The 26717-nt window shown below is 41.4% G+C and overlaps 1 protein-coding gene across 1 annotated transcript in view; it reads right to left on the bottom strand.

The window, feature by feature from the left end:
• Nucleotides 1–10293: 10293 nt before the first annotated feature.
• The window catches only part of LOC128646014 (zinc finger protein 391-like), a 95396-nt gene continuing 78972 nt past the window's right edge, over nucleotides 10294–26717 (bottom strand). The window contains exon 9 of the mRNA XM_053699404.1: nucleotides 10294–11613. Coding sequence (XP_053555379.1) covers nucleotides 10673–11613 — 941 coding nt within the window. The 3' untranslated portion in view covers nucleotides 10294–10672. The remainder of the gene's footprint in view (nucleotides 11614–26717) is intronic.

The raw sequence follows: 26717 nt of genomic DNA, 5'->3' as shown, positions 1-26717 counted from the left end.
CTATGTGTTTGGATGCTATTGTGGAACCCCTGTTACATTGTGCCCCACATTCATTGAGAGGGCTTTAGAATGTAAGGAGCAAATTTTCTTTAATAAATTTAATAAAGATATATCCAATGACTGTTCTCAGACTGATAAGATTCAGGGTATGTCGCAGCTTTCTCCCCAAGCGTCACAGCCTTTAACGCCCGCACAAACTACGCCATGTTCTTCAACGGCGTCTGCTTCTTTCACTTTGCAGGATATGGCTGCAGTTATGTCATCCACTGTCACAGAAGTTTTGTCTAAGTTGCCTGTGTTACAAGGCAAACGCAGCAGGACAGAAACCCATGCGGTCCCTGCGACTTCTGATGCTTTGATGGCTATCTCCGATGTACCCTCCCAGGGATCTGAATTGGGAGGTAGGGAGACCCTTTCTGAGGGGGAACTGTCTGACTCAGGTAGTGCGTTACCTCAGACAGATTCGGACGTCATGTCCTTCAGATTTAAAATGGAACACCTCCGCCTGTTGCTGCGGGAGGTTTTGATGACTCTGGACGACTGTGACTCTATTGTGGTACCTCCAGAGAAATTATGTAAGATGGACAAATACTTAGAAGTTCCTTCTTATTCTGATGTTTTTCCGGTTCCTAAGAGAATTTCGGAGATTGTTACGCGGGAATGTGAAACACCGGGTATCCCGTTCTCCCCTTCCCCAATTTTTAAAAAGATGTACCCTATAGCTGACACCGTTCGGGACTCTTGGCAGAGGGTCCCTAAGGTGGAGGGAGCTATTTCTACCTTGGCTAAGCGTACGACTATCCCTTTTGAGGACAGTTGTGCTTTCAAAGACCCTATGGATAAAAAGTTGGAGGGTCTTCTAAAGAAGCTATTTGTTCATCAAGGTTTTCTATTACAACCAACGGCATGCATTGTTCCAGTCACAACGGCGGCTGCCTTTTGGTTTGAAGCCTTAGAAGATTCTCTTAAGACTGAGACTTCTTTAGAGGAGATAATGGATAGAATTAAAGCCCTTAAGCTGGCCAATTCTTTTGTCACAGATGCCGCTTTTCAGATAGCCAAATTGGCGGCTAAAAATGCGGGATTTTCTATTTTGGCGCGCAGAGCCTTATGGTTGAAATCTTGGTCTGCGGATGTGTCCTCTAAATCCAAGCTTTTGGCTATTCCATTCAAGGGAAAGACCCTATTCGGGCCTGACTTGAAGGAAATAATTTCTGACATTACAGGAGGTAAGGGTCACCTCCTCCCTCAAGATAAGACATCTAAGCAAAGGGGACGACAAAGTAACTTTCGCTCCTTTCGTAATTTCAAAGGAGCCCCCGCTCCCTCGTCTGCTAAACAGGAAGGGAATTATCCTCAAGCCAAGCTCACCTGGAGACCCAACCAGGCTTGGAATAAGGGCAAACAACCCAAGAAGCCCGCTGCTGCTCCCAAGACAGCATGAAGGGGTGGCCCCTGATGCGGGACCGGATCTAGTAGGGGGCAGACTCTCTCTCTTTGTCCAAGCTTGGATAAGAGACGTCCAGGATCCCTGGACACTAGAAATTGTGTCTCAGGGGTATCAGTTGGAGTTCAAAAATTCCTTCCCAAGGGGAAGGTTTCTTCTTTCATGATTATCTGTAGACCAGATAAAAAGAGAGGCGTTCTTACGTTGTGTAAAAGACCTCTCCACTATGGGAGTAATTTGTCCCGTTCCAAAACAGGAACAGGGGCAGAGGCAGGGGTTTTACTCAATCCTTTTTGTAGTTCCCAAAAAAGAGGGGACGTTCCGACCCATTTTAGATCTCAAGAGTCTAAACAAGTTCCTCAGAGTCCCATCCTTCAAGATGGAGACGATTCGGACAATTCTTCCATTGATCCAGGAGGGTCAATATATGACTACCGTGGACTTAAAGGATGCATATCTTCATATTCCTATCCACAAAGATCATCACCAGTTCCTAAGGTTTGCTTTCTTGAACAAACATTTTCAGTTCGTGGTCCTTCCTTTTGGGCTGGCCACGGCACCCAGGATCTTCACGAAAGTTCTAGGGTCTCTGCTGGTGGTTCTCAGGCCGCGGGGCATTGCAGTGTCGCCTTATATGGACGATATTCTGATCCAGGCGTCATCTTATCAACTGACGAAGTCTCATACCGACATGGTTCTGTCCTTTCTAAGGACTCACGGGTAGAAGGTGAATCTCGAAAAAAGTTCACTAATTCTACAGACAAGGGTTCCTTTCCTGGGAACTCTAATAGACTCTATATCCATGAAAATCTTCTTGACGGAAGTCAGAAAATTAAAGATTCTGAATACATGCCAAGCCCTTCAGTCCAATCCTCGGCCATCAGTGGCCCAGCGCATGGAGGTAATTGGGTTGATGGTGGCGGCAATGGACATCATTCCGTTTGCTCGTTTTCATCTCAGACCTCTATAACTGACCATGCTCAGACAGTGGAATGGAGATTATGCAGATTTGTCTCCTCAGATAAATCTGGATCAGGAGACAAGAACCTCACTTCTTTGGTGGTTGTCGCAGGATCATCTGTCCCAAGGGACATGCTTCCGCAGACCCTCATGGGTGATAGTGACAACAGACGCCAGCCTATTAGGATGGGGTGCAGTCTGGAATTCTCTGAAGGCTCAGGGTGTGTGGACTCGGTCGGATTCTCTTCTTCCAATCAATATTCTGGAATTAAGAGCAATATTCAATGTGCTTCAGGCTTGGCCTCAGTTGGCTTCGGCCAAATTCATCCGCTTTCAGTCGGACAACATCACAACGGTGGCTTACATCAATCATCAGGGAGGAACAAGGAGTTCCTTAGCGATGACGGAAGTATCCAAGATAATTTGTTGGGTGGAGGCTCACTCTTGTTATCTGTCAGCAATTTACATCCCAGGAGTTTACAACTGGAAGATGGATTGTTTGAGCAGACAGACTTTTCATCCGGGGGAATGGGAACTCCACCCGGAGTTCTATGCCACCCTGATTCTCAGGTGGGGCAGACCGGAAATTGGATCTGATGGCGTCGTATCTCCCAAGATACGGATCCAGGTCCAGGGATCCTCAGGCCGAACTGATAGATGCCTTGGCAGTGCCTTGGTCGTTCAACCTAGCTTATGTGTTCCCACCGTTTGCTCTCCTTCCCCGGGTGATTGCACGGATCAAACAGGAGAGAGCTTCAGTGGTTCTAATCGCTCCTGCGTGGCCTCGCAGGACTTGGTATGCCGATCGGGTGGACATGTCCTCTCTGCCGCCGTAGAAGCTTCCATTGAGGCAGGACCTTCTCATTCAGGGACCCTTCCATAATCCGAATCTAATGTCTCTGCAGCTGACTGCTTGGAGATTGAACGCTTGATTTTATCTAAGTGGGGGTTCTCTGATGCGGTCATTGATACTTTAATTCAGGCACGTAAGCCTGTTACTAGAAACATTTACCATAAGATATGGCGCAAATATCTTTATTGGTGTGAATCCAAGGGCTACTCATGGAGTAGAGTTAGGATTCCCAGGATTTTATCTTTTCTCCAGGAAGGCTTGGAGAAAGGGTTGTCAGCAAGTTCCTTAAAGGGATAGATTTCTGCTTTGTCTATTTTGCTACACAAACGTCTGGCAGATATTCCAGATGTTCAATCCTTTTGTCAGGCCCTGACTAGAATCCGGCCTGTGTTTAGACCAATTGCTACTCCTTGGAGTTTGAATTTAGTTCTTAATTTTCTTCAAGGGGTTCCGTTTGAACCCATGCATTCCATAGATATTACGTTGTTATCTTGGAAAGTTTTATTTTTGGTTGCTATTTCTTCTGCTTGCAGAGTTTCTGAGCTTTCGGCATTACAATGTGATTCTCCTTATCTTATTTTTCATTCTGATAAGGTGGTGTTACGTACTAAACCTGGGTTTCTTCCTAAGGTTGTTTCTAACAAGAATATTAATCAGGAAATTGTTGTTCCTTCCTTGTGTCCTAACCCCTCCTCTAAGAAGGAGCGTCTGTTACATAGTTTGGACCTAGTCCGTGCCTTGAAGTTCTACTTGCAGACGACTAAGGATTTTTGTCAAACATCTTCATTATTTGTTGTTTTTTCTGGGAAGCGTAGGGGTCAGAAAGCTACGGCTACCTCTCTTTTTGGCTGAAGAGTATCCTCCGTGTTGCATATGAGACTGCTGGACAGCAGCCTCCAGAACAAATTACGGCTCAATCTACTAGGGCTGTGGCTTCCTCATGGGCATTTAAAAATGATGCTTCTGTTGAACAGATTTGCAAGGCTGCAACTTGGTTGTCTCTTCACACTTTTTCAAAATTTGATACTTTTGCCTCGTCTGAGGCTGTTTTTGGGAGAAAGGTTCTTCAAGCAGTGGTGCCTTCTGTTTAGGTTCCTGTCTTGTCCCTCCCTTTTCATCCGTGTCCTATAGCTTTGGTATTGTATCCCATAAGTAAGGATGAAATCCGTGGACTCGTCATATCTTGTAAAAGAAAAGTAAATTTATGCTTACCTGATAAATTTATTTCTTTTACGATATGACGAGTCCACGGCCCTCCCTGTCATTTTTCTAAAACAGGTTTTTCTTTTTGTTAAGCTTCAGTCACCTCTGCTCCTTGGCTTTTCCTTTCTCTTCCTAACTTTGGTCGAATGACTGGCTTGGGGGGGAAGGGAGGAGCTTTTTATGCAGCTCTGCTGTGGAGCTCTTTGCCTCCTCCTGCCGACCAGGAGGCGATATCCCATAAGTAAGGATGAAATCCATGGAATCGTAAAAGAAATACATTTATCAGGTAAGCATAAATTTCCTTTTTACCCAACAGAGGTCAAAGTTTAATTCTATATGTTTTTTTTGTGATTTGTGGCAAAGCCACTGACAAAGACTCGCATTTGTCTAGGTTAATTTTATATCCCGAGATTTGGGAGAATATGTCTAGTAATGAGTAAAGGTTTGGTAGAGAAATAAGCAGTCTGGTGATTGTCAGAAGGATGTCATCTGCATACAGGGTCAGTTTATAGTCTGTGTTTTTAATCTTGAGACCTGTGATGTCTGGGGAGAGTCTTATTTTGGCTGCCAGGGGTTCAATACATAAGGCAAATAGCAAGGGCACCCCTGTCTAGTGCTGTTGAGGATTGGGAATAGTTTTGATTTATACTTAGAGGATATCACTTGTGCTGTCGGGGTAGAGTATAATTCCTGAATAGCTGTAGAAAATGGCCCAGTGAGTCCTATATGTTGAAGCAGTTTCATCATGTATTGCCAGTCTATTCTGTCGAACGCTTTCTCCGCATCCAATGCGAGGATCAGAGAAGGCGTTCCTTTCCTGTTTAAGTGATCTAATACATTGAGCATCCGTCGGATATTGTCAGGGGTCTCTCTGTCCTTTACAAAACCCAACTGGTCAGGATGTATAAGAGATGGTAAAATTGTCTTAAGTCTATTAGCTTAGCTAAGATTTTAGTGAAAATGTTCACATCCTGGTTAATAAGGAAATAGGGCAATAGCTTGAAAAAAAATTGATATTTTTCCCTTGTTTGGGAATAACTACTATTTTTGCTTGGATCAACTCTGACGGGATATCATTACCTTCCAAAATGTGATTACAAAATTTGGTGATGTGGGGCACCAAGGCTATCTTAAAGAGCTTATAGTAGTCTCCGGGAAAACCATCTGGTCCTGCCGCCTTACCTGGTTTTAGTTCTTTGATCACCAGCAATACTTCAGAATCTGAGATAGGTGCATTGAGGTGTTCAAGATCCACTTTGGTAAGTTTAGGTAATTGGGCTTCTGAGAGATATGACCCCGCCAATTTATCTATTTTCGGGGATCAAGATACTTTGGTCCCGTTATAAAATTTGCTGTAAAACAGAGCAAATTCATCCAGTATCTCCTGAGGGTGTGTAGTTAGGCCTCCCTTACCGTCTTGTATGGATGAAATAGCTAATGCCTTGTTCCTTTCCCTAATTTTGTGGGCCAAAAACTTATCAGGTTTATTAGCATATATGTAATATTGAACTTTTAATTTTTTATGGCTCTAGTTGCGTCTGTGCACAAAATGTTTGCCAACGCTATTCTTTTTTGTTGTAGAGTATTTAACGTTGATTGTTTTAGTGTCAGTCTCTGCTGTGTCTCTAGCGTCGCAATCTCCTGTTGGAGTTGGGTCACTTGCAGTTTTTTTTGTTTTATGTAACTCGATTTGCCCTAAATGAGTATCCCTCTTAGAACCGCTTTATGAGCTGCCCACGTGATTAATGGGTTGCTAGTTGTGCCCTTGTTTATCTGCCAGTATTCCGTTAACTGCTTTAGTGTGTTGTCATAAGATAGAGGGTGTCTAAAGAAGCTAGGGTCATATGTCCAGGATTTTTCTCTTTTCCTGTCCTGCATCTCTTCCAGGTGGAGAAAGACCATTGAATGGTCTGACCAGGCACATGGAAGAATTGCTGAAGATATTAATACAGGTTGGAGGACCTGGCTAGTGTATATATAATCTATCCTAGTGTATTTATTGTGGGCTGCCGAATAAAATGTGGTGTCTGAAGTGTCTCCATATAGAGTTTGCCACGTGTCAATAAGGGCATGAGGAGCTAGTGTGTCTTGAATTAACTTGACAGTGTAATTATGTCTGTGTTGCTTAGTAATGTCTTTTGTGATCTGGGCCTTATTTGTGACATGTTGATATTGAAATCACCTGCCAATATAAGTTTGTGTTGCGACCAATCAGTAAGTAGATAAGAGATTTGCCTAAAGAATGGTTCATGTTTCTCATTGGGGGCATATATATTGCAAAGTGTAATATCTACATTATCTATTTGTCCCATAACTATTAGGTATCTACCCTCTTCGTCGGCAATTGTAGTATTATGGGTAAACTGTAAGGAGGAGTGGATAAGGATAGATACCCCTCTTTTTTTTGTGGAAGTGGTTGCATGGTAGTGTTGGGTGAAGTGCCAAGACCAATATCTAGGGATCTGATTATTAGGGAAATGAGTTTCCTGCAGGAAGAAAATAGCTTTCAGATCTGCATACTGTATGAGGGCTACCCTTCTTTTAACATCTGAATTGAGGCCTCTCACATTGTGTGAGATGATTCGAAGTCTTGGTGTCATAGTGTAACAGGTGTGTCAAGAAGATAAAGGCCGTTCCCAACCCCATGTATAGCATACTTACATAGGTGAAATAGGAAATGCTGACTGTAATAGTGACTCCCCATCTTGTCTTTGTGACTCAACAATACAAGTACAAGAAAGAACCAATGATCATAGAACAAATAAACACATAAAAGTGTCATAAAAAACAACATTCAAAATAAATAATAAAAAACAATCATAGTTAACCATAACTTCTTCCGCTTTACTATAGCGGAAAAGCATTTAAACAAAGGTGTAGTATTATTGCATCTCTAGATAACTAACTCTGTGACTAAGGTGAATATCAGATGGTAATTATGTAGTAGCTATATTCTATAGAATGGAGTGCTCCTTAAGAGGCCGTAACTAGTCTATAACACTTTACTCATATATGCATTTACTATATATAATTTTGGTAAACTTTAACTTTGTCAAGGAAACCTAAAAGTCAACACATCCTACACTTTCAAAAGGTCCGGGTAGTGTAGTCCACCTAGTATAGATAGTTAGACCTGCTAGTCTAAGTGCAGTTAAACTCGGCTAGCAGAATTAACAGAAGGGAAATAAGTCCCTGGCCTGGCAGATGTCGGAATGGGGGATGCGTAATACTCATCTGCCGTATGGTCCCAACATAGAGTGATTTTCCTTCTCTTGTGATCCTAGGCTGTTGTCGAGATATGCAACCCCATCTAGATTGAAGGATCTTCTTAATCCTGTGGGCTTGGATTTTTGCCCTGTAATTCAGGTCTTTTGTTTCTTTCTTGGAATCTTGGTCCATGTCTGTTGAAGTGGCTTTCCCTGATGGGGTGGAACAACTGAGGGTTCAGAGTCCTGTATGAGGGTTGGTGGGTCTATTCTCAATCTTCGGCATGTTTTCGGGATCTTTTGGGGGTCTTTGATAGATATAGTCTTATTTTTAAACAGGATGTTGAGTGCAAAGGGGAAGCCCCACCTGTAGGGTACTTGATTTTTCCTCAGGAGCAATGTGAGGGGGCGTAATGCGCTTCTCCTCTGTAGCGTCCTCAGGCAGAGGTCCTGGTAGAACTGAATGATGTTTCCCTGAAACTTATATGCCTGTTTTTTTCTTGCTGCTGCAAGAATTTCCTCTATCTCTTGATATCTCAGCATTTTAATTATAATATCTCTTGGGGGATCATTTTCTTTAGGTTAGGGCCTGAGGGCTCGATGTGCTCTCTCGATCCTGTGTTTTTCTTCGTTGGATCTCCCAGTGATGTTCTGGAAGAGACTTAGTAGATATTCTGTGAGCTCTGGCATATTTACCATCTCTGGGACTCCCTTCAATCTGATATTGCACCGCCGGCTGCGGTTTTCCAGGTCCTCCATTTTGTCATATATTTCTGCTAACTCCTCTTGTTGGGAAGATACTAGCTTCTCGAGAGCATTGAACCCCTCAGCCATGGTATCGCCATTTTCTTCTAGTGTATTCACTCTGGTGTCTAAATCTACAACATCTTGCTTGATGTCCGTTAGACTGTTCATAACAGTATTCTGCAGTGTTTCCATCTTTTCCAGCAGTTTTCAAAGTTGGTAGTAATATCTTGTTTTCTAAGTCAACCTTTGTAATAGGTGTTAACTCTTCTCCAGGCCCTTGAGACCCAGTGTCAGAGTCCCCTTCTTCATCTTGAGTTTTTGTGTGCACATCTAAGGGTTTTCCCCCTTGAAGATTTGAAGAAAAGATTTGCTGCCGGCTGTTTGCTCAGTGGCGCATTTTTTTTTATTTTTCTTAGCTGCCATACTTGTCAACCTCTATCTCTCCCCCTTATAGCACCACCTGTATAGTTCTGTTTCCCAGTCAGAGTAATACTATATGTTGGTATAAGTTGTTCCCCCTTCGCCTCAGTCAGAGATCCCAGTGTATTCACTTTCTGGCTGTACTGTGTACAAGAGGCATGTAGCTTTAACAGTGCATGACCCTCCTCCCCTCAATTATAAATCGTTATCCACCTTCTGCCTTGTACAAAAGCCCACATTAAAGTTTACTTGTCAGGCATTCATTTTTCCCCTTTTTGCATCAGAATAATCTCCTCTGTTTCATATTAATATATCCCATGTCCTCATTATGGGTACCAGGGCTGTATTCCGCCAGGCTTAGTTGAGCTTTACATGCTCTGATTCACTTAAATGCGTTTTGCTGTTACGTGTCCCCCACACAGCCTTTGCTTATGAGCTGCCGTTATGCAGTGAACTTTAGCCGGTGGCTGCCGGTTGACTTTGCAACCTAGTATCGCACTCCAATTCCCCTCATATCATGTGTGAGCTGAAGATGGGTTTACCCCAGTTACCTCTCAGATGGATTGCTGGTACTTTTCAGTCCGCCGCGCACATGGCCCTGGCAGAAGATGGCGGCCGGATCAAGGATTTACACAGCTTACAGGAATCGTAGTTTACCCTCCTGCCACTTCCTCTCTGCTTGTCTCGAGTTGAGCCGGGTGTAGTTCAGCTGGTCAGCTTGCAAATTTGTCTGGTTTGCCTCTAAGATGGGCACTCGATCTGGTGTTATATCCCCTTAGTTCATGTTAATGCCTGGAGCTGAACTTTTAAACATCCAATCCCTGGTTCATTGCTGGCATTTAGGCTCTTAAGGTATAATATCCCCCCGATTTCTTTATGAGCCACAAATATGTATTTACTGCATTCCCTCCTCTTGTGACGGTTGGCATGTTTATTAATTATAATACAAAAAGACACAGTATATCTAGTCTTTATAATATTTATGACAACTGGAAGGAACAATATTCCAGTTTAGAAAGCTTACCTAATGATTACGGGCATGATAATAAAAAACTTGCTGGCATGGTAAGAAATCACGCAAAATCTCAGGGGGGGTGTTTTTTTTTAGCAGTATAATGTAGGTGTCGCTTCTTCAAAATCCAGAAACCTATATAGCTAGATAAACATCTTTCAAGATAAAATTTGCCTTTTTTAAAATTCTTTAAGGGACCTTTCAATACTGACGAGACTTCTTAGATGATCTCAACAGAGTGGAAAGCGTTAGATCATCTGCTTTAGGTGATTTGCTTTACTTGTCCAGGGGTTGTCATTCACTTTACTAATATAGAATAACCCAAAGATACAGTTGATCTGGTACTCAAGGTACTCTGTGTGTATGTATGTGTATATAATATTTAATTTAGGTATGACAAAAAAGGAAAACATGTCATTTATATAACAAAAGAGAAACCAGGTAGTTAAAAAATAGGAACTCATAAAATTTTAATAATAAAGATAGTTTCAATAATATATTCTATAGTGTCTCAGAACTTAGTAAATGCAAAGTGTTCTTCCACATTCTTATTTTGATGTACATGCAAAACTATTACATCTGAACCTAAACAGTTTCCAAACGTATTTGTTCTTTTTTCTTTCTTTCAATAGTGATGTCTAAGTAGGTCATGAGCACTAGCAAAACAATGCCAACATATCCTAGACTCATGAAAACTTTCTCTTGCATGGATTCTCTGGTATGTAATGGGATGTAGAATTAAACATTTCCCCATATGTGCAGCTACTATGTGATGTACCACAGGATCAGTTTTGGTATTTTGCATGTGTATTACATATGAGGATCTACCATGTGTGTAGTCTCTGGTGCCTAACAAGATCGGATTTTCTAGCAAAGTGTTTCCCACAGGCATTACAGCCATAAGGCTTTTCCCCTGAATGTGTGATCTGATGTGCAATAAGATGTGCTTTAGAAATAAAGTGTTTCCCACATTGGCTACAGCCATGGGGCTTCTCCCCTGTGTGGATGCTCTGATGTCTAACAAGATCAGGTCGTCTAGAAAAGTGTTTTCCACATACATTACAACAATGGGGCTTTTCTCCTGTGTGTGACCTCTGATGTACAATAAGGCATGATTTAGTATGAAACTGTTTTCCGCATTCATTACACCTATAAGGTTTCTCCCCTGTGTGTAGTCTCTGGTGTCTAATGAGATCAGGTTTTCTAGCGAAATGTTTGCCACATTCATTACACCCGTGAGGTTTCTCTCCTGTGTGTGTTATCTGATGTACAACCATATGTGCTCTAGAAATAAAGTGTTTGCCACATTCATTGCACTCATGAAGGTTTTGCCCATTGTGTGATCGCTGATGTACAATAAGATATGATTTGAAAGCAAACTGTTTCTCACATTGATTACACTTGTAAACTTGATCTCTTCCAGGTACTGGTTGGTAATTAGCATATGCAGCTTGTGTAGTTACCATTTTAGCATCGGTATTCTGAATATGAATGTTATTCCTGGACATATTACTGTATGAGTCAATAAGCGTCTTACTCATAGTTTCTAACTTTTGTTCACAGTACAAAGGCACAGGAATGGATGAAAATTTTCCAGATTCATAAGGTGATGAGCCTGTAGATGAATTGTCTTCTAAGTCTTGCTGATACTCATGAAATAGACTGTTGTTATATTGTTCTATGTCATTTAAGGAACATGCTGTTGAGAGTGATTTTTCAAACGTATTTCTGTTTGTTGATTCATTTTTCATATAAGAAGACTGGTCTATAAGAAAAGAGAAAGACGTTATTTATTTCTACCCATCTCACTAAGCAAAAGATCACAAGGATTTCAGTTTGGTATGGTGTATAGCTATACAGACTAAAATCTTGCAGGATCTCTGTAGTAATATCGTGGGAAAAAAATACTTAATACCTAATTTATTCATACAATGCCTTGCAAAAGTATTCACCCCCCTTGACTTTTTACCTATTTTGTTACATTACAGCCTTAAGTTCAATGTTTTATTAATCTGAATTTTATGTGATGGATCAGAACACAATAGTCTAAGTTGGTGAAGTGAAATGAGAAAAATATATACATAAAACTATTTTTTAGAAATAGAAAACAGAAAATTGGCATGTGTGTATGTATTCACCCCTTTGTTATGAAGTCCATAAAAAGCTCTGGTGCAACCAATTACTTTCAGAAGTCACATAATTAGTGAAATGATGTCCACCTGTGTGCAATCTAAGTGTCACATGATCTGTCATTACATATACACACCTTTTTTAAAAGGCCCCAGAGGCTGCAACACCTAAGCAAGAGGCACCACTAACCAAACACTGCCATGAAGACCAAGGAACTCTCCAAACAAGTAAGGGACAATGTTGTTGAGAAGTACAAGTCAGGGTTAGGTTATATAAAAATATCCAAATCTTTGATGATCCCTAGGAGCACAATCAAATCTATCATAACCAAATGGAAAGAACATGGCACAACAGCAAACCTGCCAAGAGACGGCCGCCCACCAAAACTCACGGACCGGGCAAGGAGGGCAATAATCAAAGAGGCAGCACAGAGACCTAGGGTAACCCTGAAGGAGCTGCAGAGTTCCACAGCAGAGACTGGAGTATCTGTACATAGGACGACAATAAGCCGTACGCTCCATAGAGTTGGACTTTATGGCAGAGTGGCCAGAAGAAAGCCATTACTTTCAGCAAAAAACAAAAGGCATGTGGGAGACTCCCAAAATGTATGGAGGAAAGTGCTCTGGTCTGATGAGACTAAAACTGAACTTTTCGGCCATCAAAGAAAACGCTATGTCTGGCGCAAACCCAACACATCAAATCACCCAAAGAACACCATCCCCACAGTGAAACATGATGGTGGCAGCATCATGCTGTGGGGATGTTTTTCAGCAGCCAGGACTGGGAAACTGGTCAGAGTTGAGGGAAAGATGGATTGTGCTAAATACAGGGATATTCTTGAGCAAAACCTGTACCACTCTGTGTGTGATTTGAGGCTAGGATGGAGGTTCACCTTCTAGCAGGACAATGACCCCAAACACACTGCTAAAGCAACACTTGAGTGGTTTAAGGGGAAACATGTAAATGTGTTGGAATGGCCTAGTCAAAGCCCAGACCTCAATCCAATAGAAAATCTGTGGTCAGACTTAAAGATTGCTGTTCACAAGCGCAAACCATCCAACTTGAAGGAGCTGGAGCAGTTTTGCAAGGAGGAATGGGCAAAAATCCCAGTGGTAAGATGTGGCAAGCTCATAGAGACTTATTCAAAGTGACTTGGAGGTGAGATTGACGCAAAAGGTGGCTCTACAGGGGAGGCGGAGCGAGCGGCTAACCAAGATGGTCGCATGTAACTGAAGCTCCTCACGCAGGCTGGGCAAATTAGCTCATAACCACAGACAACAACGGGGCACAGAGATATAAAACCTCTAACTGAGGATCGAAATATACAGAGAACATTTGCTGAGATTTTGGTCCCGATCCGTATGCTATTACGGACACTATTTGAGCCGTCTACAACTGCGCCACGAGGCCTTTAAGCTCCGCGCTACAGTCAAGATGTAACACAGACCGCTACTTAAGTCCACATACCGATCCGGATCGCCTAACATAACGGATACAGGTGAAATGTTTAGCTTTATGAAAGAGGCAACACTGCTTACACTAGTTACTGTTCAGTTTACTAACTAAAAATAAGGAGCAGACAGCGCTTTAAGATAGAAACATAGACACATAGATATTGACGGCAGATAAGAGCCATAGGCCCAGCAAGTCTGCCCGACCTTACCTAACAGTATAAACTTATCTAGTTCGTAGGATAGCCCTATGCTTGTCCCATGCATTTTTAAAGTCCCCCACAGTGTTTGTTGCTACTACCTCTTGAGGAGATCCACCCTATCCACATGACACAAGGCCGAAATTTAGCAAAGGGGATATTTTTTGCCTTTAATATACGCATGTAATTCAATGCCATATTAAGCCCACACACATGAACTGAAATGCTGCATTTGGGCTGAAGTACCTAACTTACATCGTTTCTCAGGCTTATCATATATCTATCTGTGAGACATAGGTTGCAGCCGCTAACCGAACTGACCTATACAGCAAAGTCCATGCTGACACCCTGACTCATCTCAACACACATCAGATGTAGTCTATCTCCTTATAGACAAAAGTAAAAAATTTTATGCAGCTGTAACTTGTTTTCTGTTCTCCCAGTGGTTGGACACCAGACGCTCAAATCTAAAACTGAGCAGCTAGCTGAGAAGAACACCCTCCTATCCCTCTTCCCACTGTTCTAAGTAGCAGTGGGTCGAATCCACCACCTTTTCCCGAGATCGCTCTGTGAGGGCAAAAACCCCAGGGAGAGGTGTTCCGATTTACCTAGTCTCATCATTACTATATAATAAATATAATTGAACACCTGCTATAACCTACCAAAAACCTCTATGATGTCGCAGAGAAAATTGACCAGAAGTGATAAATCTCAAAAACTGCCTTTAACAACCCAGGGAGCCATGAACTCTTTTTTCAAACAAGCCGACAAGCAAAAAAGCAATAAAGCTCTAGACACCACACTAAGCTCACATGATGAAAGCTCTTGTGAAGCTGCAGATCCCTTGTCAGACCTACAACCTACAACTGCAAATGTTGGAAAAGATGATATTATCATTTATGGCGCTATGGAAGCTCTGATAGAACAGGTTAAAACTTGCATTAAAAATGAGTGCGCAGGTTTGAAGAAGGATATTTCGGACTTATGCTATAGAGTTGATACTTTAGAAGAGCATGAATACATATCATCTCAGAAGATTGCAAACCTGTCCTCTAAAGCCTTTCAACATCATCATCGTATGACAGACCTAGAGGATAAATTAGATGATTTAGAAAATCGCTCCAGAAGGAGCAATCTACGCTTCAGGGGAATCCCTGAGACCATACAAAACAATGAGATACAAGATTATCTACAGTCCTTTTTTGCAGACCTGGTAAAGAACAACTCTGGCACTCTATCTGACATCATCTTGGACAGAGCACATAGAGCCCTACGTCCCAAGCCATCAGACAACTTACCTCCTAGGGACATTATAGTGCATTTTCAAAACTTCCACCATAGGGAGACTATCTACAACTATGCAAGGAAACAATCTTCTATCCAGTTCCAGGGTCACCAAATTCAGATATTCCAAGACTTATCTGCAAGAACACTCCAAAAGAGAAGAGATCTTTCCTTTTTAACATCCCATCTGCGTGCTTTGAAGATCCAGTACAGATGGGGATTCCCAACTTCAGTTATTGCTGTTAAAAATGGAAACAAAATCGAATGCTCTTACCCACAGGATGCAGAGCATTTCTGCCAACAGTTGGGGATTCCGCTACCTGACCCCCAAACCTCTACTGTGCAATCCTCTACATCAAGTAAACAGGAAACCTCTAAATCGCAAAGAAGACCCTGGATGGACACTACAATCCCTCTAAACAAGCGGCGACAAACCAGTAACAAGGAAGATGAGGTTCAACCACCCTGAAGGAGACACGTAACTATATGTGTTTGTCTATGCTGACTATGCAACATTTGTTTGTAGACTTTTGCTCCTTTTATTTCAGGTTTCCACGGAACTGTTTTCAATCACCCTTCAAGCTATATTACACTAGACTTTATGTGCTTAAGGGATCTCTCCTCTATGTTTTATGTTCTATATTTTGAGGAAAGAGTTCCTAGATGTTCATCATGTTTTGATGTGTTTTGGTCAGTTATTTTGTTATTCTTAGACCATATGTTTTGCACAGATATACCTATGTAATTGTATGATAATAGTCATGTTTATATTCAGTAATACGATATAATAGTTTATGATTGAATTGTTGAATGACCCCATAAGCTAGCTGTTAACTGCTAAGACAGGAATAGTCTCAACCATAACTGAATATAAAGTCCCCACTTATTCTCTATCTCACTTATTACTACATCTCAAACAGAGATAGTAGCCCCTTAAATGTCTTAAATTTCTTCAATGTATTAAATGCCTTAATCCCCAGAAACTAATTATACATTAACCTATCCATTATCTGCACACTCTATTTTGCGAAACAAAACTGCTTTAGATAACAATAGTACAGAGATATCCACTAGATTCACTTGTTTCCCTGAGTTTATAAATGTAAGTTATGCACTGTTGAAGCAAATTATGCCACCTTGGTTCCCTAAAGTGGATACAAAAATACAAGAATGTCCTGTTCTATAGAAAATTCTATATTATTCACAATGCTGCTATGTAGATATCTGTTTATATGAAAGTTTTGCTTAGATCTGGACGGATTTGACACCTTATACATAATATACCCCTTATCCCCTCTCCCCTCTCCCCCCCCCCTTTCCCCAGCTACCCTCTTATCATTCCATGTGCCTCCTGCACGCTCATCACAATACACCAGTGGGCATTTGCCCAGCTTGCCCAGAAGCCTCCACCAATTCAATTCAATTTAAATTCTCCTACCCCTACTATATACCACCTTACTAAACTCTTAACCATACATTTTCCATTCCATTTTCATACATTGGTTCCCCTGTACAAATCTCTAGTTCCTCTATTTTAGAGGACACACACACTCATATCCTTTGCAATGCCTAACCATCCACATGAAGGATCAATATCAATAGCCACCCAAAATGTGAAGGGATTCCTATCAGCTGAAAAACGTTCAATTGCTCTCCATGACTTTTACAAGAGAAATCTTGATATCATTATGATTCAAGAGACACATTTTAAAAGAAACCATGAGCCTACACTCTCATCCAAATACTACGATAAACACTACTTTAGCTCAGGCCTGACCAGACATAACGGTGTATGCACCCTATTTAGACGCAATACTTCTTTTGACCTACTACAACAATTCAATGATCATGAAGGCAGAATTTTAATACTAGTAGGACTCTATTATGGTAAGCCTATTACTCTCGCAAACATATACGCCCCCATCAGACCCACCCCCTGTTTTTTCAGAAAAGTTACCAACAAACTCCTAGATATTGCCAAAGGCCCAATCATATTAGGTGGGGATTTTAATTACCCTTCGGACCCTATACTGGACACTTCAACAGGTCACTCCTACCTAAGAAACTCACAGATTAGGAATAATAACACATCTCTCCGCACACTGAAGCTGTTTGATACCTGGAGAACGGTACACCCCTCCATCAGAGATTACACATTTTTCTCTCACCCGCAAAAATCTTATACCAGACTCGACTACATATTCTGTGACCAAGCCTCATTGACGAATTTGGTCGACTCAAAAATCTCACACACTACATGGTCAGACCATAGTCTAGTTAAATCTATCTTTAAATGGACGAGTAAACCTAGTCACAGTTTAAACTGGAGATTAAATGAGTATATTCTCACAGACAATGAAATCATAGACCAACTCATTAAATTTACAGACGAATATTTTGTATTTAATATATCTGCAGACACGAACACTGCAAACAATTGGGAATCCTACAAGTGTTATATTAGGGGAGTTATCATACAACGAACAGCGAAACTTAAAAAGCAGAGATCTGCTCAATTCGACACCTTGTCTAACTCTCTAGAGAAAAGTGAAGCTATACATAAAAAAGACCCAAAATCCCCACAAAAATTATCCGCAGTCATGGAAGCTAGGGAAAGCCTTAATAAATTCCTGGTAAAAAATGCACATATGCGCGCCCTGACAACAAAAGCTAAATTCTATGCTGAATCAAACAAAGCCGGAAAAATGTTAGCCAGATCTTTAAAAAAAAAAAGGCTTTCCTCTCATATTCAATCCATTAAACAAAACACAGGAGTAGTTTGCACTAAAAACGAAGATATAGCTGACAGCTTCGTTACATACTACACCTCACTTTACAACATAAACAACACAAATGATCAGGGGAGTAGAGACAAGCTACAAACGTATTTAGACTCTATAGATATTCCCTCTATCCCTGAAGAAGACGTGTCTATGCTAGACTCCCCCATCTCTTTACTAGAAGTGGTCAACACGATTAAATCCATGTCCAATGGAAAATCACCAGGTCCAGATGGCCTTACAACCAAGTTTTACCAGTTATTAATAGGTAATCTTGCCCCACATTTACAAGAGCTATTTCTCTCTATAGACCAGGGTCTTACATTCCCCCAATCGCTTTTAAATGCTATGATAACAGTAATTCCGAAACCAGATAAACCCAGAGATCTTGTTAGCAACTATAGACCGATTTATCTCTTAAATGTGGATATTAAAATATATGCTAAGATTTTAGCCAATCGTCTTGCTCGAGTCCTACCGAAGGTCATCCACCCTGATCAGGTGGGATTCGTTAGTGGCCGTGAAGCAAAAGACAATACCACTAGACTCCTACATACATTATTAACCTCACACGAACAAACAAGCCCCCTAGTGCTGCTGTCTACTGATGCTGAGAAGGCCTTCGACAGGGTCGACTGGCATTTTATGTGGTCGGTCCTGTCGAAATTCGGCTTCTCAGACATATTCTTGTCCAGAGTACAAGCCTTATATCACAACCCTCGAGCCACTATTAAGGTTAATGACATAATATCTCAATCCTTCCCTATCTCTAATGGCACTAGGCAGGGTTGTCCGTTATCCCCTCTTCTATTCGCTCTCACGGTAGAAATCTTAGCTATTCAAATCAGAAATAATCCAAATATTTTGGGAATTAAGGTAGGTAACATTCAACAAACATGTCTCCTGTTTGCAGACGACATCATCTTCACTCTGCAGGCACCACTAACTTCCATTCCAGCCCTGATAAGAGATCTGGAGAGTTATAAACAATTTTCCAACTATTCAATTAACATGAATAAGTCGAGCATTATCCCCATCCACATAAACTCAATGGAAATGGACTATATTTTACATAAAACTCCCTTCCCTGTCGTAAATACCCTTAGATACCTAGGACTAAATATACCAAAGAACCCTAAAAATTTATTCCAAGAGAACTATATTACACTTCAAACTCATGTCTTCTCCCTATTACATACATGGCATAAACAAGGGCACCTTTCCTGGATAGGCCGCATAAACACAATAAAGATGATGATACTCCCTAAATATCTATACATATTCCAAGCTCTTCCAATATCATTACCGAGACACTACCTTCGTACGCAACAAAAGATGCTAGATTCTTTTATTTGGGCTTACAAAAAACCAAGGGTGTCAAAGAATTCTATGTATTTAAGCAAGGAGGAAGGTGGCCTAAATGTCCCAAATTTATTTCAGTATCACAAAGCGACACATTTAACACGAATAGTCTCATTGTCTCACAACCCCTCCTCCAAACTATGGATCCAAATGGAAGCTGCCTCCCTTGGCTTAAGCGGGATGCGAGATCTTTGTTGGCTCCCTAAATCATCCAGACCCCCCATAACTAAGGCTAATGAATGCATAAAAACTACCTTAACCATATGGGACTCCCTTATTCGAAATCCAAACACTCTCTCTACCCCAATCTCTCCAATGACTCCTCTGTTAAATAACACCCTTTTTTTATCCCAACACCAGTTCAAATTTGAACCAGAAGATTCTTCCCTGAAAAATATGCCTATATTTTTACTCACAGAAAACTCCCAAATAAGGGATAGAATTGCCTTAAGGGAATCAATAGGCTCTCCCTTCCACTGTTGGTTTCCCTACCTCCAAATACGCCAAGCAATTATGGATAACCCTCATAAAAATGATTGCCTCCGTCCGCTTACCCCATTTGAGAAGCTATGCAATACAAAAGACACTCAGAAATCCCTTCTCTCTCTCACACATAAACTCTTAAGAGCTATACACACAGTCAAACTACCCTCATATACCACCAAATGGGAAACTGAACTTCGAGTTCAGCTCCCAAAAGACACCTGGCTAAAATGTTTTAACACAGTCCACTCCTCCTCCTCCTCACTCATTCTGACCGAACTTAATTATAAGATCATCTCGCGCTGGTATCTTACACCTCAAAAATTGAATGAAATATATCCAGGTGCTAACTCGAGCTGCTGGAGACGATGTGGGGAAGTGGGCACACTTTCCCACATATGGTGGTCCTGTAATAAAATGTCCACTTACTGGGCTCAAATCGAGCGTAGCATCAATCTTACATTAAACACACAAATATCCCTTTCGGCAACCATGATCTTACTAAACCAAATCCCTAGATTGGAATGTGTCTACCGAAGGAAACTCCTTCAACTGATGTTAACTTGCGCTAGACGCGTTGTCCCTCGGTATTGGAAACAAGCTCATCCCCCTACTTATGAACACTGGGTATCAGAAGTCACACACATACTAGCTTTAGAGAAGAGACATTATTGTTTTATAGGAAAGAGAGATTTTATACTAGATATAATTTTCCTATGGGAACAAAGAACACCATGACTCTACAAAACCGACCCTTCTTCACTGCTAAATACCACAGGCTCCATAATTCTTCGGAGTATGTATTTCATTCTTTGCAAGGATTAATTGCAAAGGATTTACATGGAACCACTCTATAATATACTATATTATTCTATAATTTATCTTTACATATTTTTATGTTTGTCTACTTCCTCCTATCCCTTACCGTCACCTGTCCGAACCCCTCTCCTACTCCCCCTCAGACCTCCCTCCCCCTTTTCACTTTAAGACAAGACAAAGACTCAAGGTAGCTGGAGAATGTTCGCTGATTTTTGCTGTCTAATTATTTATCCAGGTTACACCTAAAAAAAAAAAAAGACAAACGCAAGGAAATTACGTTATATTGTATTTTACCATGACATTATGTACCCCTGTATATCTGTATTATTTTATTTTTGCTGTTTATCACCCGACTGATTTCTATTGCTGCACGCTCTAACCCTTTCCATATCCCTCCTTAACCATCCTCTCTCCCTCTCGTCCCCTATATTCCCCCCCCTCTTGTTACATACCTTTTTACTTTTTACTAATCCCTATTATTATCTGCCCTAACCCTCTCCATACCCGTCCTCTGTCCACCTCTCTCCCTATTACCCAAAGAACTTATTTTTAATTTGCTTTTTGCTTTCCTCAAATAAGGGAAAGAAATGATCACTAAGATATTACAATGCCTTACTGTAATTGAAAAACAATTATTGGTTTATGTTTGTTGTTCATTATATGTCTATGTTTTTTCCTAAAAAATCAATAAAAATTATTTAAACAAAAAAAAAAAAAAGGTGGCTCTACAAAGTATTGACTTTAGAGGGGTGAATAGTTATGCACATTGACTTTTTCTGTTATTTTGTCCAATTTGTTTTTTGCTTCACAATAATAATAAAAAAAAAACATATTCAAAGTTGTGGGCATGTTCTGTAAATTAAATGATGCAAATACTCAAACAATCCATTTTAATTCCAGGTTGTGAGGCAACAAAACACAAAAAATGCCAAGGCGGGTGAATACTTTTGCAAGGCATTGTACACAGTTTTTGTTTTGTTTGTTTACAAATGAGGAAAATCTAATCTTTTTTTTTTTTATAATTATTTTTATTAATTCCAACCGTAGTATACACCAAGAGAATTAAACAAGCAGTGGTCATACATCAAGTTAATATGCTGCTTCTTAAAGGGACATAAAAAACACTATTATTAAACAACTTCATGTTTTACTTCTATTATCAAATTTGCTTTATTCTCTTGGTATCCTTTGTTGAAGGGGTATATATATGGGGCCACCAATCAGCAGCTACTCCTGAGCCTACCTTGATATGCTTTTCAAACAAATAACACAAAGCAAACAAAGAAAAATAGTTGACAGAAGTAAATTGGTAAGTTGGTAAAAAAAAGGCATGCTCTAAATTTTGACTTTACTGTCCCTTTAACCTCTCTGACACCTAAGTCACATCAAACTCATTCAGCTGGTGTGACTGACAGCTAGTGCTTGAGTGCAGCGCTGCAGAACAACTTTCTTGTGCACTAATAAATACAGGCAACAGAGATACAATATCTGCTGCCGCTCGCTACAAAGACGGTGCTAAATTAAATTGAGGCCTACCTACATTTCTTTTTTCTATGAAAAAGGTTAAGTTGAAGAAGAAACTAAGAACACATTTTTTTGTGCACTAAAGATAAACTGTGCTCACTGGCTGATGAGGAAAAAACAAAAATCTATGCTTCCCAGATAAATTCCTTTCTTTCCTGGCAGAGAGAGTCCACAACTTCATTCATTGCTGTTGGGAATATCAACACCTGGCCACAAGGAGGAGGCAAATACACCCCAGACAAAGGCTATAAATATCCCTCCCATTTCCCCTATCCCCCCAGTCATTCGGCCAAGGGAACAAGGAAAAGCAAGAGAAACATTAGGGTATAGAGTTGCCAGAAGAAAAAATAACATGGAATCCGTCTACCTGCCAGGAAAGAAAGGAATTTTGTTTTCTTTCCAAAAGCAGGGAGAGTCCACGACTTCATTCATTACTGTTGGGAACCAATACCCAAGCTCCAGAGGAGACAATGATAAAACAGGAGGGCAAAAAGAAAGATGGATCCTAATCTGAGGGCACCATAGCCTGTAACACTTTACTCCCAAAAGCTGCCTCCGGAGAAGCAAAAACATCAAATTTATAGAACTTTGAAAACGTATGCAAGCAGGACCAGGTAGCTGCCTTACAAATCTGATCCATAAAGGCTTCATTCTTAAAAGCCCAAGAAGAAGAAACTGCTCTAGTGGAATGAGCCGTTATCCTCTCAGGAGGCTTTTGTCCAGCCTTCTCATAAGCCAAACGGATGATGCTTCTCAACAATAAAGATAATGAAGTCGCAGTGGCCTCTTGACCCTTGCGCTTACCAGTGTATAAGACAAACAAGGAAGATGAGATTCCATCCATTGAAGAATTCAAGACACCTCTATCATTGCTAGGGAACGTCTTGTTCCTCCCTGATGGTTGATGTAAGCCACCAAGGTGATATTGTCTGATTGGAATCTTATATACCGGGCAGAACGGAGCAGGGGCCATGCCCCTAGAGCATTGTAAATCGCCCAAAGCTCCAAGATATTGATTGGAAGAGCTGATTCTTCTTAGGACCACGTCCCCTGAGCCCTCTTGGGACCCCAGACTGCTCCCCAGCCTGAGAGGCTGGCATCCGTGGTTACAATCTCCCTGGATGGTCTAAAGAAGCACGTGCCTAGGGCCAGGTGATCTTGACAGAGCCACCAAGAGAGAGTCATGTTTTTGTGATCTCCGTTCCACTGCCTCAACATGCATAGTTGCAGAGGTCTGAGATGGAATCAAGCAAAAGATGGAGCTTGAACCAAGATATCATCCAGGTACGGGGCTACAGCAATACCGTGAGACCTGGCCACAGCTAGGAGTGCTCCCAAAACCTTTGTGAAAATTCTGGGAGCAGTAGCTAAGCCAAATGGCAATCCTATGAACTGTAAATGTTGGTCCAGGAATGCAAACCTCAGAAACTGAAAATGATCCTTGTGGATCGGGGCATGAAGCTATGCAATCCTTTAAGTTGATAGTGGTCATGAACTGCCCTTCCTGGATCAATGGAAGGATGGACCTGAGTATCTATTTTGAAAAAGGGGACCCTGATAATTTTGTTGAGACATTTTAAGTCTAGAATAGGGCGATAAATTCCTTTATTTTTGGGAACTACAAAGAGGTTTGAATAAAACCCCTGACCCCTTTCTGATGAGGTCACCTGGACGATTACTCCCAAGGAGAGAAGATCTCCTGATAGTCTCCATTTTAAAAATGGCAAGCCTATGAACTGTAAATGTTGGTCCAGGAATGCAAACCTCAGAAACTGAAAATGATCCTTTTGGATCGGGGCATGAAGGTATGCAATCCTTTAAGTTGATAGTGGTCATGAACTGCCCTTCCTGGATCAAGGGAAGGAGGGACCTGAGTCTCCATTTTAAAAGAGGGGACCCAGAGAAATTTGTTGAGACATTTTAAGTCTAGAATAGGGCGATAAGTTCCATTATTTTTGGGAACTACAAAGAGGTTTGAATAAAACCACTGACCCCTTTCTGATGAGGGCACCTGGACGATTACTCCTAAGGAGAGGAGATCTTGATCGCAGTCTAAAAAGGCTGCTCTTTTCTATTGTCTTGTAGATAACCTTGAGAGAAGAATGCCCCTTGGGGGACGAGATTTGAACCCTATCTTGTAATCCTGGGAGACTACGTCTAACACCCAGGGATCCTGAAAGTCTTGGACCCAAGCCTCTAGGAAAAAAGACAGTCTGCCCTTACTCAATCTGGTCCTGGATCGGGGGCCGGTCCTTCATGCAGATTTGTTATCTGTAGTCTTCTTGGCCTGTTTGGATTTGTTCCAAGACTGGTTTGGCTTCCAAGTACTCTTGGGTTGTTCAGGTTTGGAGGAGGACTGAGTCTTCTGAGTTTTGTTTGAGCGAAAGGAATGAAAATTAGAGGATTGGCGACCCTTAGGTTCTCGCCTTCCTATCCTGGGGAAGGAAAGCACCTTTCCCTCCAGTAACAGTGGAGATGATGGAGTCCAGGCCTGGCCCAAACAAAGAAGGAAAGAAGTGTGGTCTTAGAAACCATATCTGCTGACCAAGACTTTAACCAAAGAGCTCTACGCGACAAAACTGCAAAATCTGAAGCCTTAGCATTCAGACAGACCATTTGCATATTAGCATCACAAATAAAGGAGTTGGCTATCTTGAGAGCCTTAATCCTGTCCTGTATATCCTCCATGGGGTATTCGACTTCAATTAGTTCTGATAATGAATCACACCAGTAGGTAGGAGCACCTGCAAAAGCTGCCACAGCGGCTGCTGGCTGAAATAAGAGACCCATTTATATGTTGAAACATCTTTCTGAGATATCCTTCCAACTTTCTGTCCATGGGATCTCTGAAAGAGGAACTATCCTCCAGAGGGATAATAGTACGCTTGGCGAGAGTAGAAATGGTCCCGTCTACCATAGGGATAGAGTTCCATAACTCTAAATGTGATTCAGGGACTGAAAACAGCTTCTTAAAAAGGTAGAAGAAGGAGAAAAAGGAGTTCCAATCTTTTCCCACTTTCTAGAGATAATTTTTACCATACGTACGGGTACCGGGAAGGTTTCAGGAACCTTCTTTTCCTCATAAACCCTATCTTATTTAGGGATAGTAGGTTCTTCAGGAAGCTAAACTTCCGGAACCACTAGGGTAGCCAATACCTCCTTCAAAAGAAAGCGGAGGTGTTCTACCTTATACCATAAATGTGGTTCCTCAGGAGTAGGAGATTTAATTTCAGATACTTCTGATTCCGAAAGCTCACCTTCAACCGAGGTTAGATCATCCTCAGAAAGGTGAGACAAACTAGCTAACTCAGACTAAAGAGAGGTGTTAACCCCCAAGTCAGTGGAACTATGCTTAACCCTTCTCTTACGATTTCCAGAGATAGGCAAATTGTTTAATGCAGCTAAAATACACCACAAACTGAAACTATAAAGTAAAGTCTGCTGGCAAAAAATTACCTATAGCTGGAGATAAAGGTGTGCCGCAGGGCACTGCCTGTGTCATAGGGTTAAAAAGGAACTGCGACTGCAAAATAGGCATCTCATGGACAACATAGACCTGAGAGGTAGAAGGCTCAGACTGCATAAAAGTACCAGGGGATAAACCAGATTTAGACCCCTCCTTGGTCTTTAACACAGAACTTAAGCAGACAGAACAGAATTGTGCATTTGGGCAAACCATAGTCTTCTCACAATATAAACATGCATTTGTTACACTGATCACTCAAATAGAACCCTCCGAGGGGTTAATATCAGATTCCTTCATAGCTGGTATAAGGTCTCAAAGTAGTAGCAACGAAAAATAAATTTAAAACTTGCGTGGCACCTTTACCCTCAGCTCACCACTTCTGGCTAGACAAGCGTAACCGGAATAACCGGAATGAAGTCAGGATCTCTTCCAATGCCTGTAGCGAACTCTATGTACTGATCACTACGCAGGAACAATCTTCTGACCGGCCTGAGATAGAAACTGCGCCATAGTCACATGGTGCACATCTAGAGACTGCCCCCACCTAGTAGAGAAACCGCGCAAAGCTGATTAACAGCTGCATAGCGGGAAAAAAAGGCCCCAGTGGGAAATATTTTCCAAACTGTCCTACAATATCTGTCTGCAAACTTATGAGCCCCAAAAAAAACTTACACACGTGCTCCGGTTGGCAAGGAGCTAAGCAGCACACAAATGGCCCCAACTGCTCAAAAAAACTAAATTTATGCTTACCTTATAAATTTCTTTCTAGACACGGTGAGTCCACGGATTTATCAATTACTGTTGGGAATATAACTCCTGGCCAGCAGGAGGAGGCAAAGAGCACCACAGCAAAGTTGTTAAGTATCACTTCCCTTCCCACAATCCCCAGTCATTCGACGAAAGGAAATAACACAAGGTGTAGAGGTGCCTGAGGTTTAGATAAAAAACTGTCTGAAAATAAGGGTGGGCCATGGACTCACTGTGTCTAGAAATAAATAAATGTATCAGGTAAGCATAAATTTAGTTTTCTTTCTTAAGACATGGTGAGTCCACGGAATCATCAATTACTGTTGGGAATCAATACCCAAGCTAGAACAGAAGGCACCACCACTTGAAGCACCTTTCTCCCAAAAGAAGCCTCAGCCGAGGCAAAAGTATAAAATTTAGAAAAAGGGTGCAAAGAAGACCAAGTCGCAGCCTTGCAAATCTGTTCTACAGAGGCCTCAATTTTGTAGGCCCAAGAAGAGGAAAGAGCCCTAGTGGAATGAGCTGTGATTATCTCAGGGGGCTGCTGTCCAGCAGTTTTATAAGCAACACGAATGATACTTCTCAACCAAAGAGAAAGAGAAGTGGCAGTGGCTTTCTGACCC

Source organism: Bombina bombina, chromosome 1 (assembly GCF_027579735.1).
Source record: "Bombina bombina isolate aBomBom1 chromosome 1, aBomBom1.pri, whole genome shotgun sequence".
Taxonomy (NCBI): Eukaryota; Metazoa; Chordata; class Amphibia; order Anura; family Bombinatoridae; genus Bombina; species Bombina bombina.
This window is presented reverse-complemented; position numbering and strand designations above follow the sequence as displayed.